This window comes from Alosa sapidissima, chromosome 19 (genome assembly GCF_018492685.1).
Source record: "Alosa sapidissima isolate fAloSap1 chromosome 19, fAloSap1.pri, whole genome shotgun sequence".
NCBI lineage: Eukaryota > Metazoa > Chordata > Actinopteri > Clupeiformes > Clupeidae > Alosa > Alosa sapidissima.
Window position 1 is genome coordinate 10,262,452 of NC_055975.1, and position 25,002 is coordinate 10,287,453.

Here is a 25,002-nt window from a genome sequence, read left to right on the forward strand (position 1 = left end):
GTTTCCATATCTGTCTTTTTATCCTGTTACATCTCATAGCGCAATAGCCTACTGTATCAGAGATACTGTAGCCTACACTGACCGCAGTCAACAACTATGCTGACCTGCCTGTTACATCTCATAGCCTAAATACTATATCAGAGATGCACTGAAAAAGTCACAGCTGAACTTTGTGGTACAAAGTGGAGACAAGTCTCTGACACTGTCAAGGCGTGCATAGATTGCTTAATATTGCACTGTGTAAATAACCTGACCCTCGCCAGATGAATTTCGCTCCACTCATCCATCTGGAACCGATCCATTGGAATGGTGTTTCAGAAGGCTGGGCCTAATCAAAAAATGCTTGCATATGATTGAATAAGCCACTTGTCCGTCATCTATTGACGTGCTACTTCAACCACTCACATCGAAGCCAACCCGTGACGCTGATAACAGTCTCACGGTCGCTTCTCCACTACGTCACATCTATGAAACTCCTGCCCTGCGTCCTGAGTGGCTGAACCATAAAGTCGGTTGCAGAAATCACTCTCAATGGAAGAGGTCCCAGATGGATGTGAGTGAAGCTAGGCGGAGCTAAGCGGAACGAAATTCATCTGGCGAGGGTCAGGTTACTGTGTAAAGCTGTTGATCAAAAAGGCTCATGACCCTTTTAGTTGTTTTTTTAACTAACCGTGTAAGCCCTAAACGGTGTAATTGCCATCAAGGGGCAACTGCATAACCGGTTCCATTGGATTATGAAAGTTCTCATGAAAATGATGATTTGAGGTTGGTGCAGGGCCGGTTCTAGCCATTCCTGCCAACACTCCCGTTTTTCCTGGGTTTTTTCCATATTTCAAGGTCATCTCACGGCGCTCCCGTTTTGTTATTTCTCCTGGGAAACTCCTAGAATTTGCATGACCATCAAATTCATTTTAAAATCACTGATCCTATCATTTTTCTGTTAGTCTGACATTTCCTGGGTTGCCAAATTGTGTATGAAATACACCCTACACATAGCCTAGACTTAGCCTGCACTATGACCCAAATAAGGAAGCGGGTGCACACTGTGCAGCCACTGAGTCTCGTAAGCAAGCGGGCTAGTTGAATAGACTAGTTTGTCAAATTGTTAGAGAAGAAATGTTGTGATTAACACATCACATTATAACTGTTATTGAGTGAGTGTTGATACACAATTAGCAAATTGTGTCCTCGGAACATAATCTTTGGAGCAGCTTTGGAGTTTTGGAGGAAGGCTGCAGGCAGCAGGTGGATACATAACTGTCATGCGTATCTATTTCGGTAAGGTAAAAGCAACGACCGAAATCCAGATGCAGTGTTGCAAGTAGTGTATGAAACTCAAATATGCAAAACACTTGGCAGGTATATTCTAGCCTACTACATTTGGGTGGACTGGTAGAAATGTCGGTGAACAGCAAAGCGGTCAAATTGGAATCAAAATGTACATAAATACAAAACGCAACCACAAAAAAGAGTTACTGCAGCCAACAGCCAGGGATGGGAAGTATTTCAAATACAAAATAGTATTTTGTCATTTGTATTTTATTTTGTTGGCTTCGTATTTTGTATCATATTACTTTATATGTGTGTATTTTTTGTAAAACCAATAGCCTACGTTTGGTGATGTGGTGACATCATAAAAGTGCAAAACAATGAATGCAGCCTCTGACTGGTGCTGACTTGGTAACTTGCCCTGACTTGTTGTGATTATAATATTGAGATTCAGAAAGATTATTCAGTGCAAGATGAGTACAGATAACAGTAACTTGTAGGTTGCTCACACATACAATACACCCCCTCATAAACCAACCTCAAGTTTTAGAACTTTAATGATTAGTTTCTTGAGAACTTTAATCATGTTATTGGAACACATGGAACCGGTTATGTGGTTGCCCTGCAATATTGCTCAATCTGGGCATGCTTTCAAGATGTCAGAGACTCGTCTCCACTTTTTATCGCTTGACAAGTTCAGTTGTGACTTTTTGAGTGCATCTCTGATACAGTATTTAGGCGATGAGAAGTAACAGGCAGGTCAGCATAATTGATCTGTTGACTGTTTGCAGGTTATGGCACGTCTCGTAGGCAGAGAAAAGCTGTGGCTGTCATTTAGCTGTGGCTGTGACTTAGTCAACAGAGTCAGTGTACTAATGAAGCAATAGATTAAATAGACAGATATGGAAGGTTTGCAATGTGATATCATGCTCTCTTTCCTCTTTCAAAGTAACAAAAATACATTTTAAAAATATGTATTTTATTTAGATACATGGTGTGACTAATGTATTTTATTTTGATACATTTAAAATCAGGATACTTGATTTTCTATTTTAAAATACATTTTGATGTATTTTTGCCCATCCCTGCTTACAGCTACAGCAGCCAGGTCGCTACAGTGCTACACTCTTCATCTTTAAAATCATGCCCCTAGAGTGTAGCACTGTAGCTGCCCCCAGAGTGTAGCTGTCGTGAGCTCTCTCTCCCTGCCTGTTAACGAGCCTTCATTGCTCTCAATTATCCGCCACTCCCAGTCTCTGTCTCTGCTCTGATTAGCCGCACCTGTCCCTACCCTTGCTCTCTCGTTGACCTGCCAGCTGCACTGCATTTCCTGTTAACCATCCCCTGTATTTAAAGCCCTGTTTTTCAGTCCATCTTTGTCAGAACGTCTGCAAAGCCTGCACCTGTAAGTCGACATGCTGCGCCTGCGACGCCAGCTTTTGTACCTGGACCCGCTTGACTCCCCTTTGCGCTCCTGCCGCGGTAACTCGGCCTGCCTGCCACCTTTACTATTGCGAGTTCTGCCTTGCCTTTGTCTGTGCTGCTGCCTTGTTTTGCCTGCCCTGTTCCTCTGCTCTCCTGGTGTGTGTGTGTGTGTGTGTGTGTGTGTGTGTGTGTGTGTGTGTGTGTGTGTGTGTGTGTGTGTGTCCCAGGACTTCCTGGCGTGTAAGCCCAGACCCTTCGTCCCCACCAACGTTTGATGCCTCTCTGCCACTGGGACACACCCACACACTCCTTTTCCCCCAACCCTTTAATAAACTGCAAGAAATGTGACGCACTTGTGGTCCTCGTCTCTCTTGCCCGTGACCGTAGCACCCTAGCTGCCCCCAGAGTGTAGCACTGCAGCAACTCTAGCTCGGTCGGGGTTTTTTTTTTTTCTCGTACCGACAGTACTCAGTGACTTAAAGAAACAGAGATCTATATGAAAAATAGAAAAAAAAAGGCATATGGCATCAGGAGGAGGGTTTATCTAACACGCATACATAGGCCTACTGCACAATTATGCACCAGCTAGCTACCACTACATTCAACACCAACTCGTGTACATCCAAGCTGGGTTTGAGGCTGCAGACTGCGCAGATGCACAACTGAATAAAATAAATTGGTTGGGCAAGACACAATGACACAAAGCTTGAGTGGGCGTAGCCCACCCTGGCCCCTGCCTAGAGCTGGCCAGGTTGCTGTGAGAGGGAGTGTATTGTGTGTGTGTGTGAGCAACCTATACATTACTCATCGACATCTTGCACTGGGTCATCTTCCTGAATCTCAATATTCTCCTAGAATTTAAGCGCCGCCGTAAAAAAGTCACGTAATTAAAAAAACTCACCTGGAATGGGCGGTGGCACTCTGATTTGCTTATTGCGTGGTATACCCAACACACCCTCATGATTGATTAAGAGACATTTTTGGACCATGCGCCTGGTAAGCAACATCAAACATTTAGGGCCCTGTACAAATAGGGGCCTAATTGTTTTGACCACTTGAGATGATTTTCTATAGTCTTGAGAATGCTATACACTTCAGAAATATTTGTATTGACAACTTAATGTCTGTCTAACATCTAGTATCTAAAATGAGTACTTAAAAATACTTACTTACTTGTAACTGATACTAAGAAACGTCAACGTTGTAAATTAAGGTAAATTGTCATAGGCACAGGTTTAAGTGTGTTGCGCTTATGCATGTGGTGAGTTTTCTCACACTCGGAGGATGGATTGTGGACTGGTAGCCTTACTGACCTAGTTTGGCTTGGCCTGGTACTGGTGTCAACAGGCGGGTGTGAATGAGGGTGTGAAGCATGCAGGTCTTGAGCTGAAAGGGCTGGTGCTCTTGAAGTTCTAGAAATATCATCTAAAAGGGACAGAAATAAGTCCCAGTTATGAACATTTAACCTAAGAGTTCCTCCATAGTATCACTGCCATTTTGTGTCATGGTTTATTCAGTCAATCATGTTTACTAGTTTCACTGAGACACGTTAGAAACAAAATACAGACAAACAAATAAAATGAATAAAATCTTTCAAGACATTATGTCCTCTGAATAGACGTTATTATTGTCGTCGTTATCTTCGCTGTAAACACCATGCCACAAACTCAAGCTGCGTTGTGATGTGACGTTGACCTGCTTCCAAACCAAGAACCAGGACAATTTCTCTGGGTAAACAGAATGGTCAACCTCAGCCCGGAGTCGTCATGACACTGGGCTTGCGGTGTGCTGGAGCTGGGTCACTGACCTGTTTGTGAACGCGGAACATCTGAATGTCTCCATCTATTTCACTGCCATGAAGAACCAAGAGGACTTCGATCCCTCCTGCTACCAGATACCAGAAATGCACATCCGCATGCACATCCATAGACTGTGTTATGCAGTAAAAGTCCCTGTAAACCAAACATTTTGAATGAATTTCTCATTCGCATCTCAGAAAAGGGTACTATTAACCACTGAATCAAATCTGAATGAATAAAAATTTTGACAAGCATGTTAAATTGGGCCCCTATATCCAGCAGCAGCCATTCGGTAAACCTCTGGTCTGTCAATGGCAACTTTGACCACTGACTTTGAGTGGAAGATACTGTCATCGGTGATCAGACCGCCGAACGTTGGGAAGGCCCATTCAAGTGAATGGAGCATTCTGCAGCACAATGAAGAGCCGTGTAATAAAGATATCTATCTTTATACGGCTCTGGGTTCACTGAATTCAACATTGAATTTTAGAACCTTACATTGTTGCGGAACAGAATCTTCTGTTAGAATGTTCAAAACTCCCCTCCTGTTATGGTTCACTTTTGTTTTTTTGCTTCATGTTTCATGACTTTTCCTCAATTGAAGGGTACAACAGAGTAAGCATGAAATGTGTATACAATAATATGTTTTCAATGTCATGTACAAATATTTTGTACATTGGTGTTCCTTGGGGTCAGTTTGACCCCAGCTGTATGAAACATAAGATACATGAATATTCGACACATTATTGTAATAGTATGAGAACATATTGTTATTATCATTTTTACATATACAAGTAGATATTACATAAGTCATTTTGGCAGGACTATATAAGTCAAAAGGTGAAGCAACAGCAAGCCTTTGGGCTGCTGACACTGGATGGGCAATATTGCCTGCCAGGGTTCCAAGGTTCATAAAGGGGTGTGGGGGGGTGGGATTGTTTTGTAGGGCTTTTGATGGTAGTTATTACACTCTTGTTAGGTACCTGTCACAAAGCTGGGGTCAAATTGACCCCAAGGATGAAGCATGTCGGATTTGAGAGTAATACAAGGGTTAAATAGCTAAGGTAACATGCAGTAGGCTGAAAAGTTGTGGGTTCAATTCCCGGTTCCCACCGTTGTGCCCCTATGGTTGTGCCCTTGAACAAGGCACTTAACCCTGAATTGCTTTGGGGACAATGGCCCTCCTAATATAATTGACATATGTACTGTAAGTCACTTTGGATAAAAATTATCTGCTAAATGTAAATATAAAGAAATGTAGCGCATGTAACCTGCGTTGTGTTGAACCTGCGCGATTCAGCCCTGCACACGCCCAGACTCAAACCCACGAACAGCAGCACCTTGGATTGGGAGGTGAGCGCGCTAACAATTGAGCCAATAGCCCAGGCTACTGGCTCGCATGCCAGCAGCACTCTTGAGGCGTCGGGGAGTGAGGCAGTGATGTAGTACTCGAGTCCGGTCGATTTCTGCTTTCTTGGACTCGACTCGGACTTGTTCCTTCAAAGACTCGGTCTCGGACCACAGTGGGAGGAGAAGGACTCGTAATTTCAAAGTCCTCGAGACCAACACATTTTTTTATGTTTATATTAAAAAAAACACACAACACATAACAAAAATAATAATAAAATGCAACGTTGACGTAGCCTAGAAATCTAGACGCGCCCCTAGCGGAAGCAAATTACATTTGCTGCCAGGGCTAGTCTAGCCACTCTCCATTGGCTGGTGGGCTCCAGAAATCGAAACTTAATCAGGCCAATGAAATCGTGTATAGAGTCGTTAGGTGGGCTTAACATAATGATTGATGGCAGAGTTGGGTTTGGCTTGAATTCCCTGCTACTTGAAAACAAATAAGATGGATGTTGCTGCTAGCAAACAGTATGACACGAGTTAAGCTTTTATTAAGTTGGCAAACGTTTGAACTAGCCAACTAGCTCTGCTGGTGGGAAACGCATGGGACTCATAGCGCTGCCGCTGTCCTATTGCATGCAGAGGGAATTTGAAAGACAACTGATTATCCCACCCCTCGGACTGAGCACTGCGAACGGTGAGTTTCCAGACACTACATTTTAATGTGGGTCTGGCTCGTCAGGCTAACGTTGACGGGCATTACTTGAAAATGACATCCGCAAAGATACTGCCGTCTGTAGGGTAGGAATTTCACGGCGGCCACATCTTTGCCCCTTGCATTGGCCTTGGTGCCCCCTTCGTTCAATATTCTGCTTTGCGTCCGTTTAATAGCGATTTTTATTTAGCCTATGGCCTGTCAAAATAATCTTAGCATCACAGCGCAAACTAATTCAGTCTTACACAGTGGAGAAAATGACAGCACATGGCAAGACAGAAAGTGCGTCCAAATTCACCCATTCTTCTCAATTGAAATACTCGCGATCGCTAAGCCTACTCATCACACAGACACATGTATCACATCACATGATTTTTCTCAGCTTTTAAACGATATATCAGAATAAACAGCAGACCTTACCGAACACAAAGGTGTAAAGCAGTCCCCTGTACAGTAAGCCGTTCCAGAGTATTACATTTAAAATGTAATTTGCAGGAAGGTCTACATTCATGTCTCCAACTTTGGTCTTTAGGTTTCAAAATGTGTTTAAATCGTTCTACATGATTTCATAACAGGCCTAATGCAAAATAAATGTTACAAATATTGCCTAGCTATAGGTAAATATTAAAATCAGAGGATACACAGCTGAGTAAGAGTTTGTGAAAGGAGTCTTAATGATCAAAAAATGCTAAGCATGCATCTAGGCTATTTGAGTTTCTTAAAGCTGAGCTGTGCTTACATTTTTCAATACATGATTTCATAACAGGCCACATATAAAATAAATATAGATATTAAATATAGCCTAGACATCTAAATATTAGATGATCAGATGATTTACAGTTCTATGTAATATGTCATGTTTCATGTTTTTGTAATGTTTCATACATGATGCAGGTCTACTGCTGTGAATAGGCTAAATACAACTTTGATTATTTTTATAGCCTACTACTGTATAGTTAACTTTGGCCTTGGTGCCCTGACATGTGGCCTTTGTGCCCCCGACCAAATATGCCCAACTGAAGGCCAAGTGGGCTTGCCCCTAAAATGGTGAAATTCCAAGCCTGGGCATAACTGTTGATTATTAATTGGGGTGATATTAAATCATGAATATGAAAACTGACATGTTTTTATGGTCTTGGTCTTGACTCGGTCTCAACTCCTAAAGGACTCGTTCTCGACTCGGACTTGCTTCCTCAAAGACTCGGTCTTGACTCGGACTCGACTGTATTTGAAAACCAACAGACTCGGTCTCGACCCTTCAAAGACTCGGTCTTGTCTCGGACTTGGCATAGCCGGTCTCGTCCCCATCACTAGAGTGAGGTTTACCAACGTTCCACAAGCACAGCTAAGCTAGCTGGCATCTGTTACACGCAGACACAGCAGGTGTTCTCCAGCTGCAGTATCCTTGGTCTCAGCTGTCAGTGGTAGCTTCTGCATGCTGAGCTCTAGTGCGGGCAGTACCTTGAGTGGTTTCAGGAAGACCTCTCGGAAGCAGGTTTGGTCTCTGCAGGGATGATGGCCTTGGTGCAGCGGGCTCTGAAGTGAGTCAAGTTCTCCGCAAATAGGAGACATAAGTCTACGGTCACTTGCCAAGCACATCAGCGGCAACATTTTTTACTGACAAACATTTGGTAAACAATGGATTTTATTGAGCGGCACCGACAAAAATAGAACTGAATTGTAATTGACGACGATTGGTGGCGGCGGTAAAATTACATACTAGTTTTTGGGGCTATACTGAAAACAATGGAATCTAATATAATCCAATGGAATCCAATGGAATCTAATGGAATCCGATGGAATCTACTGTAATGTAATCAAAAGCCTAGTGTGCCACACTGTCGCCGCCTATATGTGGTGGCCTTCAGGCAGCAACTCTCCCCAGTCTGTAATAAGTTCAGTGTCAGCTGAGGTGGCAGGGGCATGATCTTTGGGCCCCATCAAGGTGCTGGCAAATCACATCCACACATGCAGACACACATGCATGCACACACACACACACACACACACACACACACATGCACAGACACACACGCACACACACACACACACACACACACACACACAGCCAGGCACATACAAGCATACACACCACAACAAGTTGCAAGAGTAGGGGATGGAGTAATGGAGTAGGAGATGGAGACAAATTGACCAGCGTGATTTATTTTTGCAGAGAGGATAGGACTGAGTCATATTTTGTACCGATATGCGGTACATCTAGTGTTCATTTATTTATTGACATATCAGTAGCTGATGTTTGTTTGTACAGTGTTCTTACATCTACTTCATATCTGTGTTAAACTTGTGTTTGTTGTGAAATGTTACAGTAATTGCTGCTGCAACACCACAATCTCCCCTTGGGGATCTATCTATCTATCTATCTATCTATCTATCTTACATTATCTGTTACTGAATTTACATTTGTAAATGACAAAACAACGCACACAACGCGACTTACCTGCACAATCATACCATTTAGGCCTGCATAACAAAAGATGCTAAAAGATTACATTATAATCTTCATTTGTTACAAAACAATCTATTTTGAACATCAGATGTGTACCAAGTAAGCTAAAAGAAAATACAAAAAGAAAATACAACGTTTACTGATGGATTTAGTGTAGGCTATCACACAACGGAGAAAATTGAGGCACTATTTTAAGGCTCTGCACGGGGCACTATAACGACATGCTTTCATCTCGTTGTAAAAAATGTATGGTTTTAACTTCATCATAACTATATCAATACCCTATTAATAATAATGAACCTAAATAGCGTAAATGTTATGATGAAATGAATAGGCCTAACAGTAATAAATATAGTAGGCCTAGTTGTAGTAATCGTGGTATGCCTATACGATAGTAGACATAGTAGTAATAATAATAGTATGAAGAAGATGAAATTTTGTTTACAAATAGGCATTTGATGCTACCTAGGCCTATTTCATTTATCTTATGAGCTTAATGGGAACCTAGTTAATAATGGAACAAAAAGAAGAGCGTAAAGATATAGCCAGCTGTTAAACATGAATACACGGGCCTTGTCTGGGCCTAGGCTATACGAGGAGTATTAGGGCCACACATGAAGATTTTCTATTTGCCATGACGAGATTAAACTCGAAATTTGAGAATATCGTTGAAATATCAGATAGACTTAATCTCGACATTCCGTCTAAGGCCTATTCTTGACATTCAAAACTAGTTAGCATGTTACCCGGTTCTGAAATACAATTTCACAAAATTATCTAGGCTAGGGATTCATACACTTTTTGTCTGGTGATCCCCCCAGAACACATGGGCCAAGTCACGACCCCCTTCTCTCCAACTGGCGAAATTTGGTTTCGAAATGTTGCAAGATAGGCATTGGAAACAGAGGCGGAAAACGTCATCTCATAGGTAGGCTATGTCAACACCAAGGCATTCATGTCAATGGCAGCCTTTGACAATCTGATTCATTACATCCAAAGGATAACTAGCACTCATTCAATGTATAGCCTAACTGCGCTCCTGTGGCAAAAAAGACTGCATAGTGTCCTGTCACTCATTGGTAAGCTACATACAGCATCTTTGAGCTCATCATTGCAAGAGGCGCAGGTTTACGTTAACAGAGCATTCACTTTCGGAGGAACATTATGGAAACATGGAATTGTAAGCATACATCTAGGGCTACTGAATATCCGATATTTTTGCGACCCCAGTTTAAGAACCACTGATTTAGGCTACACAAGGCATTTTGTTGAGTCGTGCGCAAACTGATTGAGTCTGATTGTCTGATTCAGTAGCAGCTACTTTGGAGCGGTCGTTCTCTCTCCAAACTAATTTTGATGGACTTGTCCAAAAAGACATTAAAGTCGGTCGTTCTCTCTCCAAACTAATGTTGATAGACATGTCCAAGAAGACATTAAAGTCGATATGATAGCCTATGTCAACTTTATTCTCAAAATGTCGAGTTTAATGTCAATATTAAAGTCGACATGATATTTCAACTTTATTCTCGAAATTTAGAGTTTAATTTTCTTGTGGCCCTAATACTCCACTGGTTCTGTGAGTCATCCCGAACAAGCGTTTTTAGCCCTGGGAAGCTGATGATTTGTTCTCAAAAGCCACACCTTCTTCCCTTCATTACTTTCAGATGTAACGTTAGCATCATGCACATAGCTTTCGATGTCAGTCACGGCGCCTCAAGCCGCGCAACAGGTTAGACGCTTCTCTATTCAACTCTCTCTTGCAAGATAGATAGGTAAGTGTGAGAATTCACAACATGTTGGCCGATATGGTCAAGCTCTTATGTCACACTTTCCTTGGTAAGGTAGACAGGAAACGTTTATTGAGTTTATTGTTAATGATAATTCGACTTTGTTATTATTGTAAAGATCATAGTGCAAAATGTCTCTTAGGATTCTGCTGTCTTAATGCTAGTTTTTCCAGTTGAGTCTGTACAGCTTTTTTTATTCAAGTTGTTGGTAAATACATTATCTTTAAAATTAGTTTATACTTAGTTTAAGTATAAAAAGCCGTCACGTTACAAAGGTAGTGTCGCTATACCAAATTGCATTTGGTTGACATTCCAGCTAAGATAAAGAGATTGAAAAGTGATAACCTTAGATCTTTCTGTGTTTTTGTTTACCGGAAACTATACACTACATAGTAGTCAGTAGGCTAATATTGTCAGAGACTTTGGTCAATATTCAGCTGTGCCTAGCCCAGTTTTTGGACAATTGTGTGTCAAAAACTTGACAATATGTTATTAGTCATAGGTCTTCATATGTTGTATACGTTGTATTTCTCATCTATTTTTGTAATACATTATCACACAGGATAAACGAGAAAATACTGATTATGGTACATGGGATACTGAAGTAAAATGTGAGAGAATTGCTGTTTAGCTTTTGTAGGTGTCAGCAAGTGTCATTGTAAATAAGGTGTATAATATGTAGGCTATGGTGCAGGTTTTGGATAAGTCAGCTCTAGCCTATTATTGAGAAAATTGGTAAGCCTCAAAGCAAATATGTAATGCTTGTTGACATATTGTCACTATATATTATCATTCATTCGTTCTGTATGAAGATATGTCAAGTGATGTAAATTTAAAGAGGAGGTTCCGATTAAAGGAGTAGGTTACAGGCACAGTGATTCAGACTCTTATTTACAGTTTCTTGTAGTAACAGAGGTAGATTTTGCACCAAACATATATTTCTTGGTTTTTTTTTTGGCTGTCCAGTTTTGTTGTTATAGCCAAGGTGCAGATAAAGTAAAGATTGACAACAAATTTAAAGTGAATTTTATTCTGGACTCTATTTAAGTTATGTGTTAGGATATGTGTGTGAGTTATGTTTATTAAAGCCAGTTTCATGTTATATAAATACCTGCTGTATCACTACATAGACTAAAGATTTTAGTTCTGAGCGTTCCTATGGTTAACATGTAAAACTCAGTGACAACTAAGTGACCACCCAGAACCCTAACCACAGCTCCAAGCCAAATGCCTTGTGGCAATATTTGTTATGTAGCTCTAAACAATAAACAGATTTGAATTATATGCTAAATTATTAATTTTGGGAGATACAACCAGGATGTCAAAATTAAATAAGGTTGGTGCAATAGCCAGATTATGCTTTTCAGTTTGCAGGGGAAAAAAACAAAATCATATATGTTGGGCATAGGCTACAAGTCTCTATAAAGTCACCTTTGAAAAGATCAGTTGGAATGTTGTTTTATATTTGACCTTCTAACAATGTCTTGTTCTTTGACTTGATTTTATTGTTTTTATTGTCTTATGTTTGCCTTATATGCTTTGCTGACATATTCAGAGTCAAGAGTCTTTTAATGGTCTGTGCTTTTGATGTGAAGTCATGCATGACAAAAGATAGAGGAAGGGAACTACATTATATAGATTTCGAGCAATGACGTTGGAGGTCTCTTTGACGTAAAGTTTTACTAAACAACCACCTACACATGTTTTAATAAGAACATAGTCAACATACGTTAAACGTGTTTACAAATCAATGAGAAATTATTTGTCTCGTTTATAATAGCAATAGTCATATTATGTTGGGGTTTGCCATTCAGGCACATGTTGTAGAAGAGAGGATTCAGTGTGGGAGAAAGTGTAAATGTCCCACATTTAGATGGATCTAGAATGACATTAGTCATTTTCTACTGTATCTGAGCGGTAGAGAAATTCACTTATAGAATTGTAGTATTTTGGAATGAATATGGGTAATTGATTTGTTAATTGGATGAAATATATGTATGTGCCTTGAAACACATTCTAAATTGTACAGTCGTATATAATTGTACATTGCTTTTTGGGGTCAAAGCGTACCTTACCTTAAGCTGCAAAAAAGATGTACAAAACCTATGAGACTTAAGATTGGACAGAGTGGCACGCTGTGCAAACTAAATTAAATTAATAAAATGTAGACTATTTAACATGTCTGTTAATGACTTAATAACTGAACCTGAAAAAATGCAGTAAGAATAACTATGGAATTAAGCCTATTATCATAGTTTGTACCAGTCTTATGAATTAATTTACAAATCAAGCTAAATAGTGACCTACTTAAGGGGGAATAGCTACAATGTTATTACTGAAATCATTTTTTCTCTTTTGTTTTAGATACATTTCATCAAGTACCGTACTTATAAACACCTTTGCTGCTCTCTGTCTTGGTGGCAACACTGGTGTTTTGAATATGAATCTTCCTGACCACAGCATGCATAGTCCTGGTGAGGGCTGTCTGAAAGAAGACAAATCTGAGATGATGGCCTCCTGCTGCCGTAACATGTTTGAGGATCCTCTGGCCGCCTATCCGAACAACTCCATCATTTCTCATCTGCTCCGCAAGACCATCCACAACAAAAGAGCTATGAATGGAAACATGTTCTATCTACCACCTCCAGCCACCCTCTCTGGCCTAGACGACACAAGCATGATGGTGTCCAAAGACAGCATGGAACCCCCAGACCTTCGAGAGCACCACCCTCCAATTAGCACAAGCGTTGAGGTGGAGCGACCCCTAAGTGACCATCTCCAAGCAAAGAGAGCTCGAGTGGAGAACATCATACGGGGCATGGCGGGATCACCCAACTCCAGGCTCCAGGGAGAAGAGGACATTGGTGACCCCGATCTCGAGCTGGACAGAAAAGAGCTCAACAAAGAGAACAAGCGGAAACAGAGACTTCCTCAGCACCAGGAGAGCAGCGCAGATAGCGAGATGCTAGCAAACATGGCCGGCAGCAGAGGCGGCAGCAGCAGCAGCATCAGCACCAGCAAGAACCAGGAGTGTCACAAGCTGAAGCAGCAGCTCCAGAGCATGCAGAGGCTCCTCCAGCAGCTCGAGGACAAGTTCTTTCAGGTCTACAACCAACACGACTCCGAGAACAGCAGAGCAGAAGACGAGACTGGCGACATTGACATTGCTGATCATAGCAACAGTTTGATCCAAACAAAAGCTGCCAGTGAAGTAACAAATGGCTTGAGTGTTAGTGAGGGATGTGAAAACAGGCCAGACTGGATGGCAGGCTGTCCGAGAGAAAAAGCCATGGTGGACATCAACTGCCTGAGCAGCAAGAGGGATGGGAAGAACCTGCAAGAGACTCTTAAGTATGAGCTGTCTAGAGCTGTGAATGAAAGCATTGACACTGTGTTCCAAAAGCTGTCATCTACTCTACTGAGTCAGTCGTCTCCATCATCGTTGTGCCATCCTTGCACTCCAGACAATGCAGGATCTGTGAAGAGGACTCACATGTCATGCAGTCCCCTTGTGCCATCTAACACAGAAGAAGCCACCATCAAACCAAGGCCTCTTCCGTATTATAGGAGCTCAACTCCACAAACCCCGGAGCAACAAACTGAGGCCCTATCTCTCGTTGTTCGTAAGTCCCCAAACAGCCCGCTGAACTCGACCAGTCAGTCTATTAAACAGCCCTATCCATTCCATCAGCCTCCATTTCAGTTTGGTTATGCCGCTCCCCTGCATGATACCCAGATCCTAGAGCATCTCCTTAAGTATGGTCCCCATGGTAACCTTGGGGGCCTCACGTGCCTCCCACCCTCTCTGGACAGAGCCTCCCCGGACTCCGAAGACCTGCCTTGGGAGAGTATATCCATGAGATCCAAAGTGATGTCCAGTCACCTCGGGCAGCACAGCAGACCAGGGGTACTGGGCTCAGTGTCGGTGGACGGTCTGTGTCTCCCGCATGTGAAGATGGAGTGTCGAGATCTTCAAAGTATGGCAGAGAGGAGCTCCTACATATCACTCAGTATATCCTTTGCAATCGCATCTGGTGTGTTATTCACTGAATTGGTTATTACATTAGATTTGTGTCATATTTCCAGATCACAGATACTTTTGCATCATATTTTAATACGCATTAGTTCATTTATATTATCCGTGGCTCCTACTGTTTTACTGTGTGGGGTCCCAATTAAATTTGATCTTCATAGCTACTAATCAATAGATAGCAGAATATCACAGGTAGAGATTTAAGTTTTATGTACCATGTACCACAAAATTTCACTATGAAACAATATATAACAACTCATCCCATGTTTTCACAGCAGTTTTAATAAGATATTGCTGTTTCTGTATAGGTGAATATTAGTCCACCTCTTATGCTGACAAATTGTTTCTGGTCTTTTATATATTTCAAGGGATAAAAACAGGCAAACAAACTTCAGGTTTTTCTCCATCCTGGGTGAACAATGACTTGTTGAGTAGAGTGGTGAGCAGATCAGCCAGCGCAGACTTCAAGGAGAATTTTCACTTTGATCTCGGTAACCCCAAAGAAAATTATAGCATATTCTTTAATCTGAGACCAGTAATGACTTTAAGTTCAGAAAAAGACAAATAAAAAGGAATACAAGGCTTTGATAAGAATTGTCAGGAACAAAAGGCAATTTTCAAAGCGAGAAAAAGCAATAGTTTCTGTTCAGGAAACCCACTCTTTTTTCTCTGACTTGAAAAGGTGCATCTCAGAGTACCTACCAACCTACTGTAGCACATCACTGAGGTGATGTTGTTTTTTGAAGAGAGCTTTCAATTTACCTTGCTGTGAAAGGTTACTGTCTGTGTTATATTGGGCATATTCGTATTCTTATTCTTATTAGATTTGGTCTTAAGTTGTACACATGCATTTACTTTAGGAATTTCAAAACAGCCTACACCTCCGAAACTATGCCATGGGACTGGGTTACTGCAATCCTGTATTCTTTTCAAAATAATTTGTGTGATAGATTGAGAAAAAAACACTGGCCATCACACTGGTGAGGGAAGTAGTTAAACATCTTGTTTTAGGTGTTTTTTATGTTCCCAAGACAAAGAACCAGGCAACTCTTTGAACAAGTCCTCATCAATCTTTCATTTCCGATTCATCATTTCAAAGTAAAGGTTTTCCAGCCCAGCACAGGACCAAAAGACCTTAATAACTAAGGTGTGCTTCTATACAGGGAAATCTATCTATGGAGTGGGATACAGCATTCATCATATTTTTGTTTAATATGGACATCTTAAGAAAATAGACTAACAAACTAAGGCGCCTAAATCTCAACCGGTGATTTAAATACAAGTCAGTCAGCAACAGGTATGAACAGACAATACATTTTAGTGCTGAAAATATATTTAGTTTTGTTTAAATGTATTTATTTTGGTATAAACGGTTCAGTTAAGCTTGTACAAAGACTAAGCTGACTGAAATTCAAACATTCAGTTTTTTATCAGAATAGACTATAGAAACAAAAGAACAAATAAGGCAGTATAAAACCTCCAAATGAAATGGATATTATGGACACTACATCAAACAAAGAAAACCAAGAACAACGAAATACTAACATTTTGGAAAACATCCAAAGTGAAATGTTAAAGTGAAATGTACGAAATTCACATAGATCTTCATTTCTCAAGGTCATCAAGTACTGTCGCTACAACCCCCCCCAAAAAAAAAAAACTTGAGTTGCTAGTGTCAACAGCTAAAGCAGTCAAGCAGCTACAGCGCTACACTCCACGAGCCCCTATGTTCATGTCGGAGACGGAGATCCTTTAAGAAAGTTTCTGGAAACATGGTCATGTACCATACGTTTTTGAGGTGGATAGAGGTTTTTGAGATCCTAACCTAAGGTTTACCATCTTGAAACAGATACTGTACTTTGGGTAGTTGGGTCTTACCTACCTTAACACAGTTTTGAGTTTTTAGAGCTTTAGTGCCACAGGAGTGTAGAAAGATAAACTGTTTCATACTCATGCATAGGGGATTGGTCATGTATTCTGGTGGTTGTATGAAAACGGCGGATGACTGCAGGTGTATATATGTTGGAGTTAAATATGTGAATAGGAGAAACATTCGGAAGCAATGGAATCAGTAATCAGACCAGTTGTGCTCATATGTGCCACTGCCTTTTTGTGTAATCCACTTCCCTACATAGCTGACTGCTACATTGTTCAATTAGCTATTAGCAATAATGAGGGCAAGTAGTGTTATAGCTGCAGAGAATATTTTTGAGTGGCAAAGAATTGCTGCACTTTCTATGACGACATCTTATTATCACCATGCATTATACTATTTCCTGATGGCTACGTTTTCTATTCCTGTTAATGTTATCACTGGTTAATCCCAGCATCTGCTTTCTGCGGAAGTTTCCGTTTGTCTTGCTCTCTCTAATGTACGCACATCCTTCTCTCTATCAGGTCCTCTTACTGGAGTTTGTAATATTTAATCTTCATGTCAAATTGCCAATCCCACGTGGTTTTTAAAAATTCAGTTGCGTTTTTATAGGCCTACATTCACAGTACATACAGAGATTGAATAGAATCATTAATAGTCATTTTCCTTTTCATGTACTAGTGGTTGGTTTTCTCTGTCAAACAATTAGTATATTTTACAGCCTTAACTTTGAACACATTCAGGAAGGTTTGACTCCCAATCATCTGAAGAAGGCTAAACTGATGTTCTTCTATACACGTTATCCCAGCTCCAGTGTTCTAAAAACATACTTCCCTGATGTAAAGGTAAGAGACTATACTGAAAGTACTGGATACATTTGGAGTCAGATTCTATTTTGCACCCATATGTCAGTAGCCAACGGTGCTATTTGTACCAGGTATATATGGCATGGTATAGCAGACACAAGCTCCCGGGTGTCCTGAAGACAACAATGCTACTTACACCTGGACACACTTACTGTTTTTTTTTTTTAGAAACCGCATCAGATTCTTGATCTGCTGCACCACGTAAAGGACAAAGATGAGGGGGTGCTTCAATGTCTGAAAGAGCAACTTAGTAGGCATCACAGGGAAGGCCACATGGAGTCACGTTAACTCTTATCCTTAGTAGGCATCACAGGGAAGGCCACATGGACTCACGTTAACGCTAATCCTGTGTTGTAGCATACTGTGCTTCAGAACCGGCACTTACAAACTTTTTAACTTTTTAGGCTATATACAGTACACACATAGATGTTACACACACAGTTCCATTTTTATATCTATCTGTGTTTGCATCTATCCATGTTTCTATCTAACTATCTATCTATCTATCTGTTTAACTTTTGTGGAATTTATGGAAATATCTGTCTCTGACGTTACTGTAATTACACTCCCTTGGGCTACATCACCTTGAGCGCCCACTGTGGGACGACCAGTAACGGTACATCTTATCTAGTAGCCATTCACATCTGAATGTTGTATATTAGCCATATCTGCCATAAGGACTCACTACTCTGTTCTTGAGTGCCCGATCAAATCAAATCAAACAAATGGACTTGGTGGGTCTCTCCTCGTGTTACTCAGGAATGTCTGCTTCCTTACAGGAATACGCTGCCAACTTTTCAGGAAATTAACTTATTTGCCATCTACCCTAGAGTTACATAAGAAGATACATACCCTTATCTTCTCTGTGTGTGCAATAACCCTGACACCATTAGCCTATCTTAGCATAATTCACAGGAAGTGGATTACACCAGTTAGTCCCTATAGGCTAGCTATAGGCTAACTAGTGTAACCCACTTCCTGTGAATTATGCAAAGCTAGGCTATAGCCTACTGAGGCCACCCACGGTGGGTTTGGTGCTTCCCTGGGAGCTTGCCATAGTGCTGAAAGCTCCTGTTGGTATACTTTTGGAGGAGATCCGACTTGCAGGACACTTAAATGCACTACGTTAGTCTACACACAGATCAAGACTTTTGAAAAACAATGAAGAAATTGACTCTTTGCAGTGTACCTTCTCATGCACGCAGGTACTAGGAAATGCTTCCATTGCTGGAAATGTTAGTATGTCTTTGCAATTATCATGAAAAATGACAGAATCCATCCGAATATCTTAGTTTACTGTTTACAATGACTTTGTAATTGGATCGTCATAAAACACAATTATGTGTCATATTATGTCAATTTATATTAGGCCTAGAAGGACTAAAGATCCAGTTCAAGCCTTGGATTGGAAAATGGCTTGTGTAGGCAGCCACAGCCTATCAATAATAGTTGGCCTACAAAAAAAAAATGGAAATAAATTCAAGTGTATAATGAGATTAGTTTATCGCATGTTAGAATTTCTTTATTTTATGTTATATTAAAGTTAAAGTTGATTAGTAGTATTTAGCGACACAGACTCGCAACGGCAGGTTCGGGAATCGAATCCGGGTTGACTGATTAGCAGGTGACGTTACCGCTGCTGGTGTTAGCAAGGCTAATAAGGTCCAGAAACATGACATTTCTCCCATAAGTGGCACTGTAATGATCAATTTTGCATTGTAGCTCATATTTCTAGAACAGTGTAGACCAATTTCCAAATGAATTAATTGGTCTTGTAGCCTGGAGTAGTCAGACTCGAATCCATCAGAATTTGAGTCTGGTAACACACCATTGGATTTGATTATGGGATGTGTTTCAACCTAGCCTGGACGGCAGCCTGAATTGGCCTCGCCCACAAACTTCAGGATGTCAAATGCCTTAATTGCTGTTTCGATGAAATCAGTGTAGCCATTGGTTGTGTACAAAACTGCCTTAATGGTGCTCTTCTGTCATTGTATAAAGCTCACTCCATATTGGATAAGTGGTTGTGATTGACTCCTGAGATTTTGGTAGGGGTAGAAGTTAGTCTGTGAGAGGGTGTCAGAGCAAATACCATGAGCTCTCAGATTTTTCTGATTCTCAAGCTAAAGTGTGAAGGACCCAGTCTGCTATCCAGAGGAACTCTTAATGCTGTAGAAATGTTATGAGAGAAAATGATCAAAATGATAAACAATATTACGCCTGGAAACATGCATCAAACTTCTAAATATATCTAGACATTTTTCAGGAAAAATTACTTTATCTTGAACAGCTTTGAGCTGCCAAATGCTAGCTTTGAGAAACATGAAATTGCAGTATTATGTGAAACTTTTGAAAGTAAAATCCCAGGAAATTAGTTATATATGTAGAATTGGACTCATTTCATCGGACACATTTCACCCTTATAGTTTTCAGTCTCATCCACACCACTGAGTTTATTGACACTATATAGCCTACTGTAGGTGTATACAGTATCGAGAAGACTAATAGGTCACATAAAACTGTATCTCTCAGAAGGATACCTTTTCCTCATTGCTTATAGTTGACCGATTGGCAACCGTGAAAAGCAGCAATGATTTCCACTGATCTATTTAGGTGAAGCGCAACCAGCAGCCACTAAGGCAATAGCAGACCCTGAGAGGTGCCCACAACCTGCCCCCACCCCTGTCTGCTTCACACCACCCATGCCCTTCCTGATGGGACCATGGCATTACACTAACCCCCTAGGGGTGTGGGGGTCAGTGGGGAGAGCCTGGCCCAGGCCTTGTCTCTTCCTTGTTCACGGCTAACCCCAGGAAAGTTAGACAAAAGAGGGTGGCTAATCCCGATGTCTGATTCCATTCTGTCTGTTGGAGCCAGTGAGAGGGAAGTCTCCTTCTGCCCATAGGGCTTCCTCACTGAGCACGGAAGAGAAGGTGAAGAATCTCGGATGATGACTCAGCAGTTTTTTTCTTTTCTAATCTTTTTATGTTGTCAGATGCCTCTGTATGAGACATACAACAACAACAAGACTAATGTCAAGATGGGATTGTGACTTTTTGGTCAGATGTTTTAAAAAAATTACACTGGCTAGATAATAGTGAATGCATTTTTTGTGAACCTTCAATAACTAATTTTCATAGCTAAACATTAAAAATAGTTACGCACTAAACACATTTACAATTTAATTTACAATTTATGAATTGGCAAACCTGGCACAATGCATATTTTCTTGTTGTACAAGGTTAATGTCTTATTGTGCGCTGTCGCTGTCTTGAAATAAATAAATTACAAATTAGAAATACCATATAGACCCCACAATGCTATGTTATGGCACATGTGTTGGCATTCAAATTGCTATTTGAATGTAACACTCTGGGCCTTCAGTCCAGTCCAATTATTGTAACATTTGTAATATTGTAATTATTGTTTTTTTTATGTATCCCAGTTCAACCGCTGCATCACATCCCAGCTGATCAAGTGGTTCAGTAACTTCCGAGAGTTCTACTATATCCAAATGGAGAAGTTTGCTCGACAGGCCATCGTTGATGGTGTGAACGATGTGAAGGGGCTGTCCGTCACACGAGACTGTGAGCTTTTCCGAGCTCTCAACATGCACTATAATAAAGCCAACGACTTCCAGGTATTTCACAGGCTTTTTCACTTGTACACTTAGAGACACACCTAATGTATACACGTGATGTGAAATACACATGAACACGTGATGTGAAATATTATTATCCACTCAGAGACGAGTTCCTCAGCAGAAATAAATGTTGTTGAACAGAATCTTATTATTTTATAATAGTTATCTAGAATGAACAGTATATTCCATCGTTACGATGCATTTTGTTTCATTTTAGGCAGTTTTTTGCATCAGGTGTAGTGTTGTATGAAGAATGCTATTTCTTCTTTGTTACCAATTCTTCATATTGAAGTTTTGCTCAAATGAGTTTTATTTTGCAGACAGTAGTTAGTAGTCTGTTGAAGATCACTAAAATATTGTCCCTAAAGTAAACCAGAAGTAATGGCAGCTATATTGTCAAAAAGCAGCATGAGTCGGGACCCCTTACATGTGACCACTGTCCCTGGTCTGACCCTTTGTGCTGCGCTGCACCTGTGGCTATGTGGCCCTTCTGCAGTCATTATCCAGAGCTGCAGTGGCGCTTTATCAAACTGTGGGAAGAGGAAGCTGCAGAATCCTGCTGAAACAACTAAGGATTATCTCATTGCCATGCCTGGGTGCATCAGGGATTGCTACTGATGCGGAATGCTGAGAAAGACGTGGCAGATTCCCTGGGCGAGGTGGCGGGCGGTGGGAATGAGCTGAGACAGTTTTCTTTACCTTCGGACCAAGACATTCCTTTCCCAGGGTCTCTTTGTGTGGAGGCGAAGGGAAAGAAAATAGACCCACTCCCCCGACCAACAACAGCAATGTTTTCTATTCGTCAAGACCTGAAGGTTTAGGATTGGTCCATTTTCTGCTCTCCACACCCCCATGCTGCCTGAACTCAATTCAATCCTAAATACATTTTTATGTTGTCTGGTGCCTGTAGAAAAACCCTTGGAAGAAACTTGACACTTCCTAACAATTAATTTCTAACTGTTAGTATAAGGCAATAATCCCAACAAAAAAGGCAAAAAAAGAAAAAAAATCAAAGCGGTCTTACACGGCAGCCTTCTATTGATTTTAACGCAGTATTTGTTTTATATATAGGAGAGAGAACAAAGGCCAAAGGAGCTAGCTGTGTTTGAAGTGATTGCATTAAACAGTGCACATGGTGATAAAGGGATCTGCAGTGTTAGTTCAGCACTCTATGTCAATGATCAGGTATAAAAGGCCCAGTCATCCTGCTGCTTCATTGTGCCAAACTTCAAAGGGCTCAAGGTTAACATATTGATTTAGATGAGATGTGGTTATAGACACGGCCCCTTTTGAATGCCTTCTTCAGTTAAATTGGATGAAAACCTGGGTGCATAGCCCTAAACTACCCATTGGGGGATAATTGTTCTCACTGACGATAGTTTATCGCTAATTTTTCTCTTTGACTTTCATAACATAAAACTAATTGCTTCTCTACATACAGGAGGGAGATGTAGTTTTAAAGCAGGTTGTTATGCAGATATTGTGCCGCTATGCAATTATCATAATATTTTTCATGGATTTGTACCTAAATGTCAGTACAAATAGTCATTCTCACAATGTATACATCTATTTTTATATCTTTGTTCACAGGTTCCTGAACGATTCCTAGAAGTAGCTGAGATCACACTTCAAGAGTTTTTCACTGCTGTTTTGCTGGCCAAAGATTCAGACCCCTCGTGGAAAAAAGCCATCTACAAGGTCATCTGTAAACTGGACAGTGAGGTTCCTGAAGAATTTAAAACATCCACCTACCTGTAAAGAACTTGATAATTTATTAATTCTAAGACATCATGTCTTAGAATTATGAGATGAGATGGATGGATGGATAAGTATTGGGTGAAAAAAATAGATTTAAGTAAACATTACATTATTGAAAATATAAGATTTTACCATATTTAAGGTAGCATTGTGTTAAGTGTTACACAAGTGCAAGTGCTACACAATTATATCCAGACATCAACTTAAAAAAAAAATCCAAATTCTACATGACCCCATATCAGGAAATGGCACTATCTTTCCTTTTAAAAAGTCCCTCATTCATTTCTTATTTTCTGTTCTGTTCTGTTAACCAAATGTCAAGTGTTCATTTACGGATGATAAATTAAGTGGCTAGACTACATGAATGTAAAAAAATTGTAAACAAGACATTTCGACATTACCATGTGGTAATGACCAATGGGAATTTATTTTCATTTTAAATTAACTTTTAGAGTATTGCTTAAAATACATTGTATTCTTACAATGTAGAAACATGTGTAATTATGATATAAAGTTTTCATGGTACATATGTTGCATTGTTGCATATGTTGCATTGAGATGGTAAAGCAGAACTAATGACTTATATAGGAATTTAAGCTTACAGTTATTTTGTGAAATCCATAGAAACATTTTATAGCAGTGCTTTGATGTGCTGGATTTTTCATATTTTAAGTAGGTAAAGTACGTAGATCTCTTCATGATTGTAAATTACATTAATGTTGTAAATTAAATTAAGTTACCATGTTACTTGTATATTTTTAAATACCCTTCACCTATTGATGAAGATGAAGATGTCATCATTGTTTTTGTGCCATATATTGTATCTGCAGCTTTTGGTTTAACATTAGGTAAAGATTTTTTGCATAGATTAGAATTTAGAGTTGGGTGTCTTTAATAATTGTGAACCAACAAGCTTTTTTTCTGTCTCAGGCCTCTCAGGTGCCACTCATTCATAACATAAAGCCAACGGTTAAAAACCCACCAAACTATTCAGCAGGCATTGTGCTTTGGCTTTGGTCAATTCAACTCACATTTCTAAGGCCTGCGTTCAGCCTGTGGCCGTGGCAAGCGCCTGACACGTCTTAGAACAACAACGATACATTCAGGCCTACTGACTAATGCACAGTGTGACCTCATAACACGATGTGCCAGGAAAGCAAAATTCCTTTCGGTGACTTTTTCCTCCGAGCATCCAGCCCAAAGCTCATCACTCCAAATGCATGTGCACGCACCCACTGAACCACAACTGAGGGGACCACATCTACAGTCATAGGAATAGAAATGTTACTTTATGTCTCAGAGATGAATTTAGCATAATCTACATTATGATGCATTGCCACACACAAACCTGTCATTTCATGAAGGTCCAATTTCTTATTGCAATTATACTGATGACAGCCAGTTTGACCCTAAATAATGTAGCAAAAATTAGAGGCTGAAGGATGTGACAACTGTTTTGATTATGTGACACGTCTTTTATTTAATGAGCTTGGTAATTCTGTCTGTAAGAAAAGGGTTTAACAAGTTATTTCCTTAACAACATGGATTCATTCAAAGGGAAACCCTCCATGGTGCTTGAGAAATTACAATGGAGACAGTGGAATTAAAGAAAACGAAAGCAGTAATTGAATTTGCTTTGCCAAAGGGTAATTGAATTGCACAGTAATTATTTATCAGACATTTCTTTTCAATTATATTGATAAACAAGACATAATTGATTTAAATTTTCAATTAAACATTGCATGTAGTACAAGGTTGTTTGGCAGAGTTAATTTGTGCTGACATTTTGAACGTGGAACACTGTTATGATGGATGTGATTTTATAAACGTAATAGATTAAGGAGTCTGAACATTTATCTTACGTTTCAAAAAAAGTGTATTGGTTATGTGGAAGTTGATGCATAATTATAAAGACAGGGACGTAAATCTACAACAAAGCAAAGGTTTAACCAGTATGCATTTGCCTATTACAATTGCACCACTCTGTAGGTCTTATACAACTGATCAAACAGAACTGTTG

At 40.2% G+C, this 25,002-nt stretch overlaps 1 protein-coding gene across 1 annotated transcript in view; it reads left to right on the forward strand.

Annotated features, from left to right (window-relative positions):
• The window catches only part of prox2 (prospero homeobox 2), a 29,820-nt gene extending 5,045 nt beyond the window's left edge, over window positions 1-24,775 (forward strand). The window contains exons 3-7 of the mRNA XM_042073152.1: window positions 5,794-5,846; window positions 13,174-14,821; window positions 17,453-17,560; window positions 21,027-21,221; window positions 22,815-24,775. Of these exons, the coding sequence (XP_041929086.1) occupies window positions 5,794-5,846; window positions 13,174-14,821; window positions 17,453-17,560; window positions 21,027-21,221; window positions 22,815-22,982 (2,172 nt within the window). The 3' untranslated portion in view covers window positions 22,983-24,775. The remainder of the gene's footprint in view (window positions 1-5,793; window positions 5,847-13,173; window positions 14,822-17,452; window positions 17,561-21,026; window positions 21,222-22,814) is intronic.
• The last annotated feature ends 227 nt before the right edge of the window (window positions 24,776-25,002 follow it).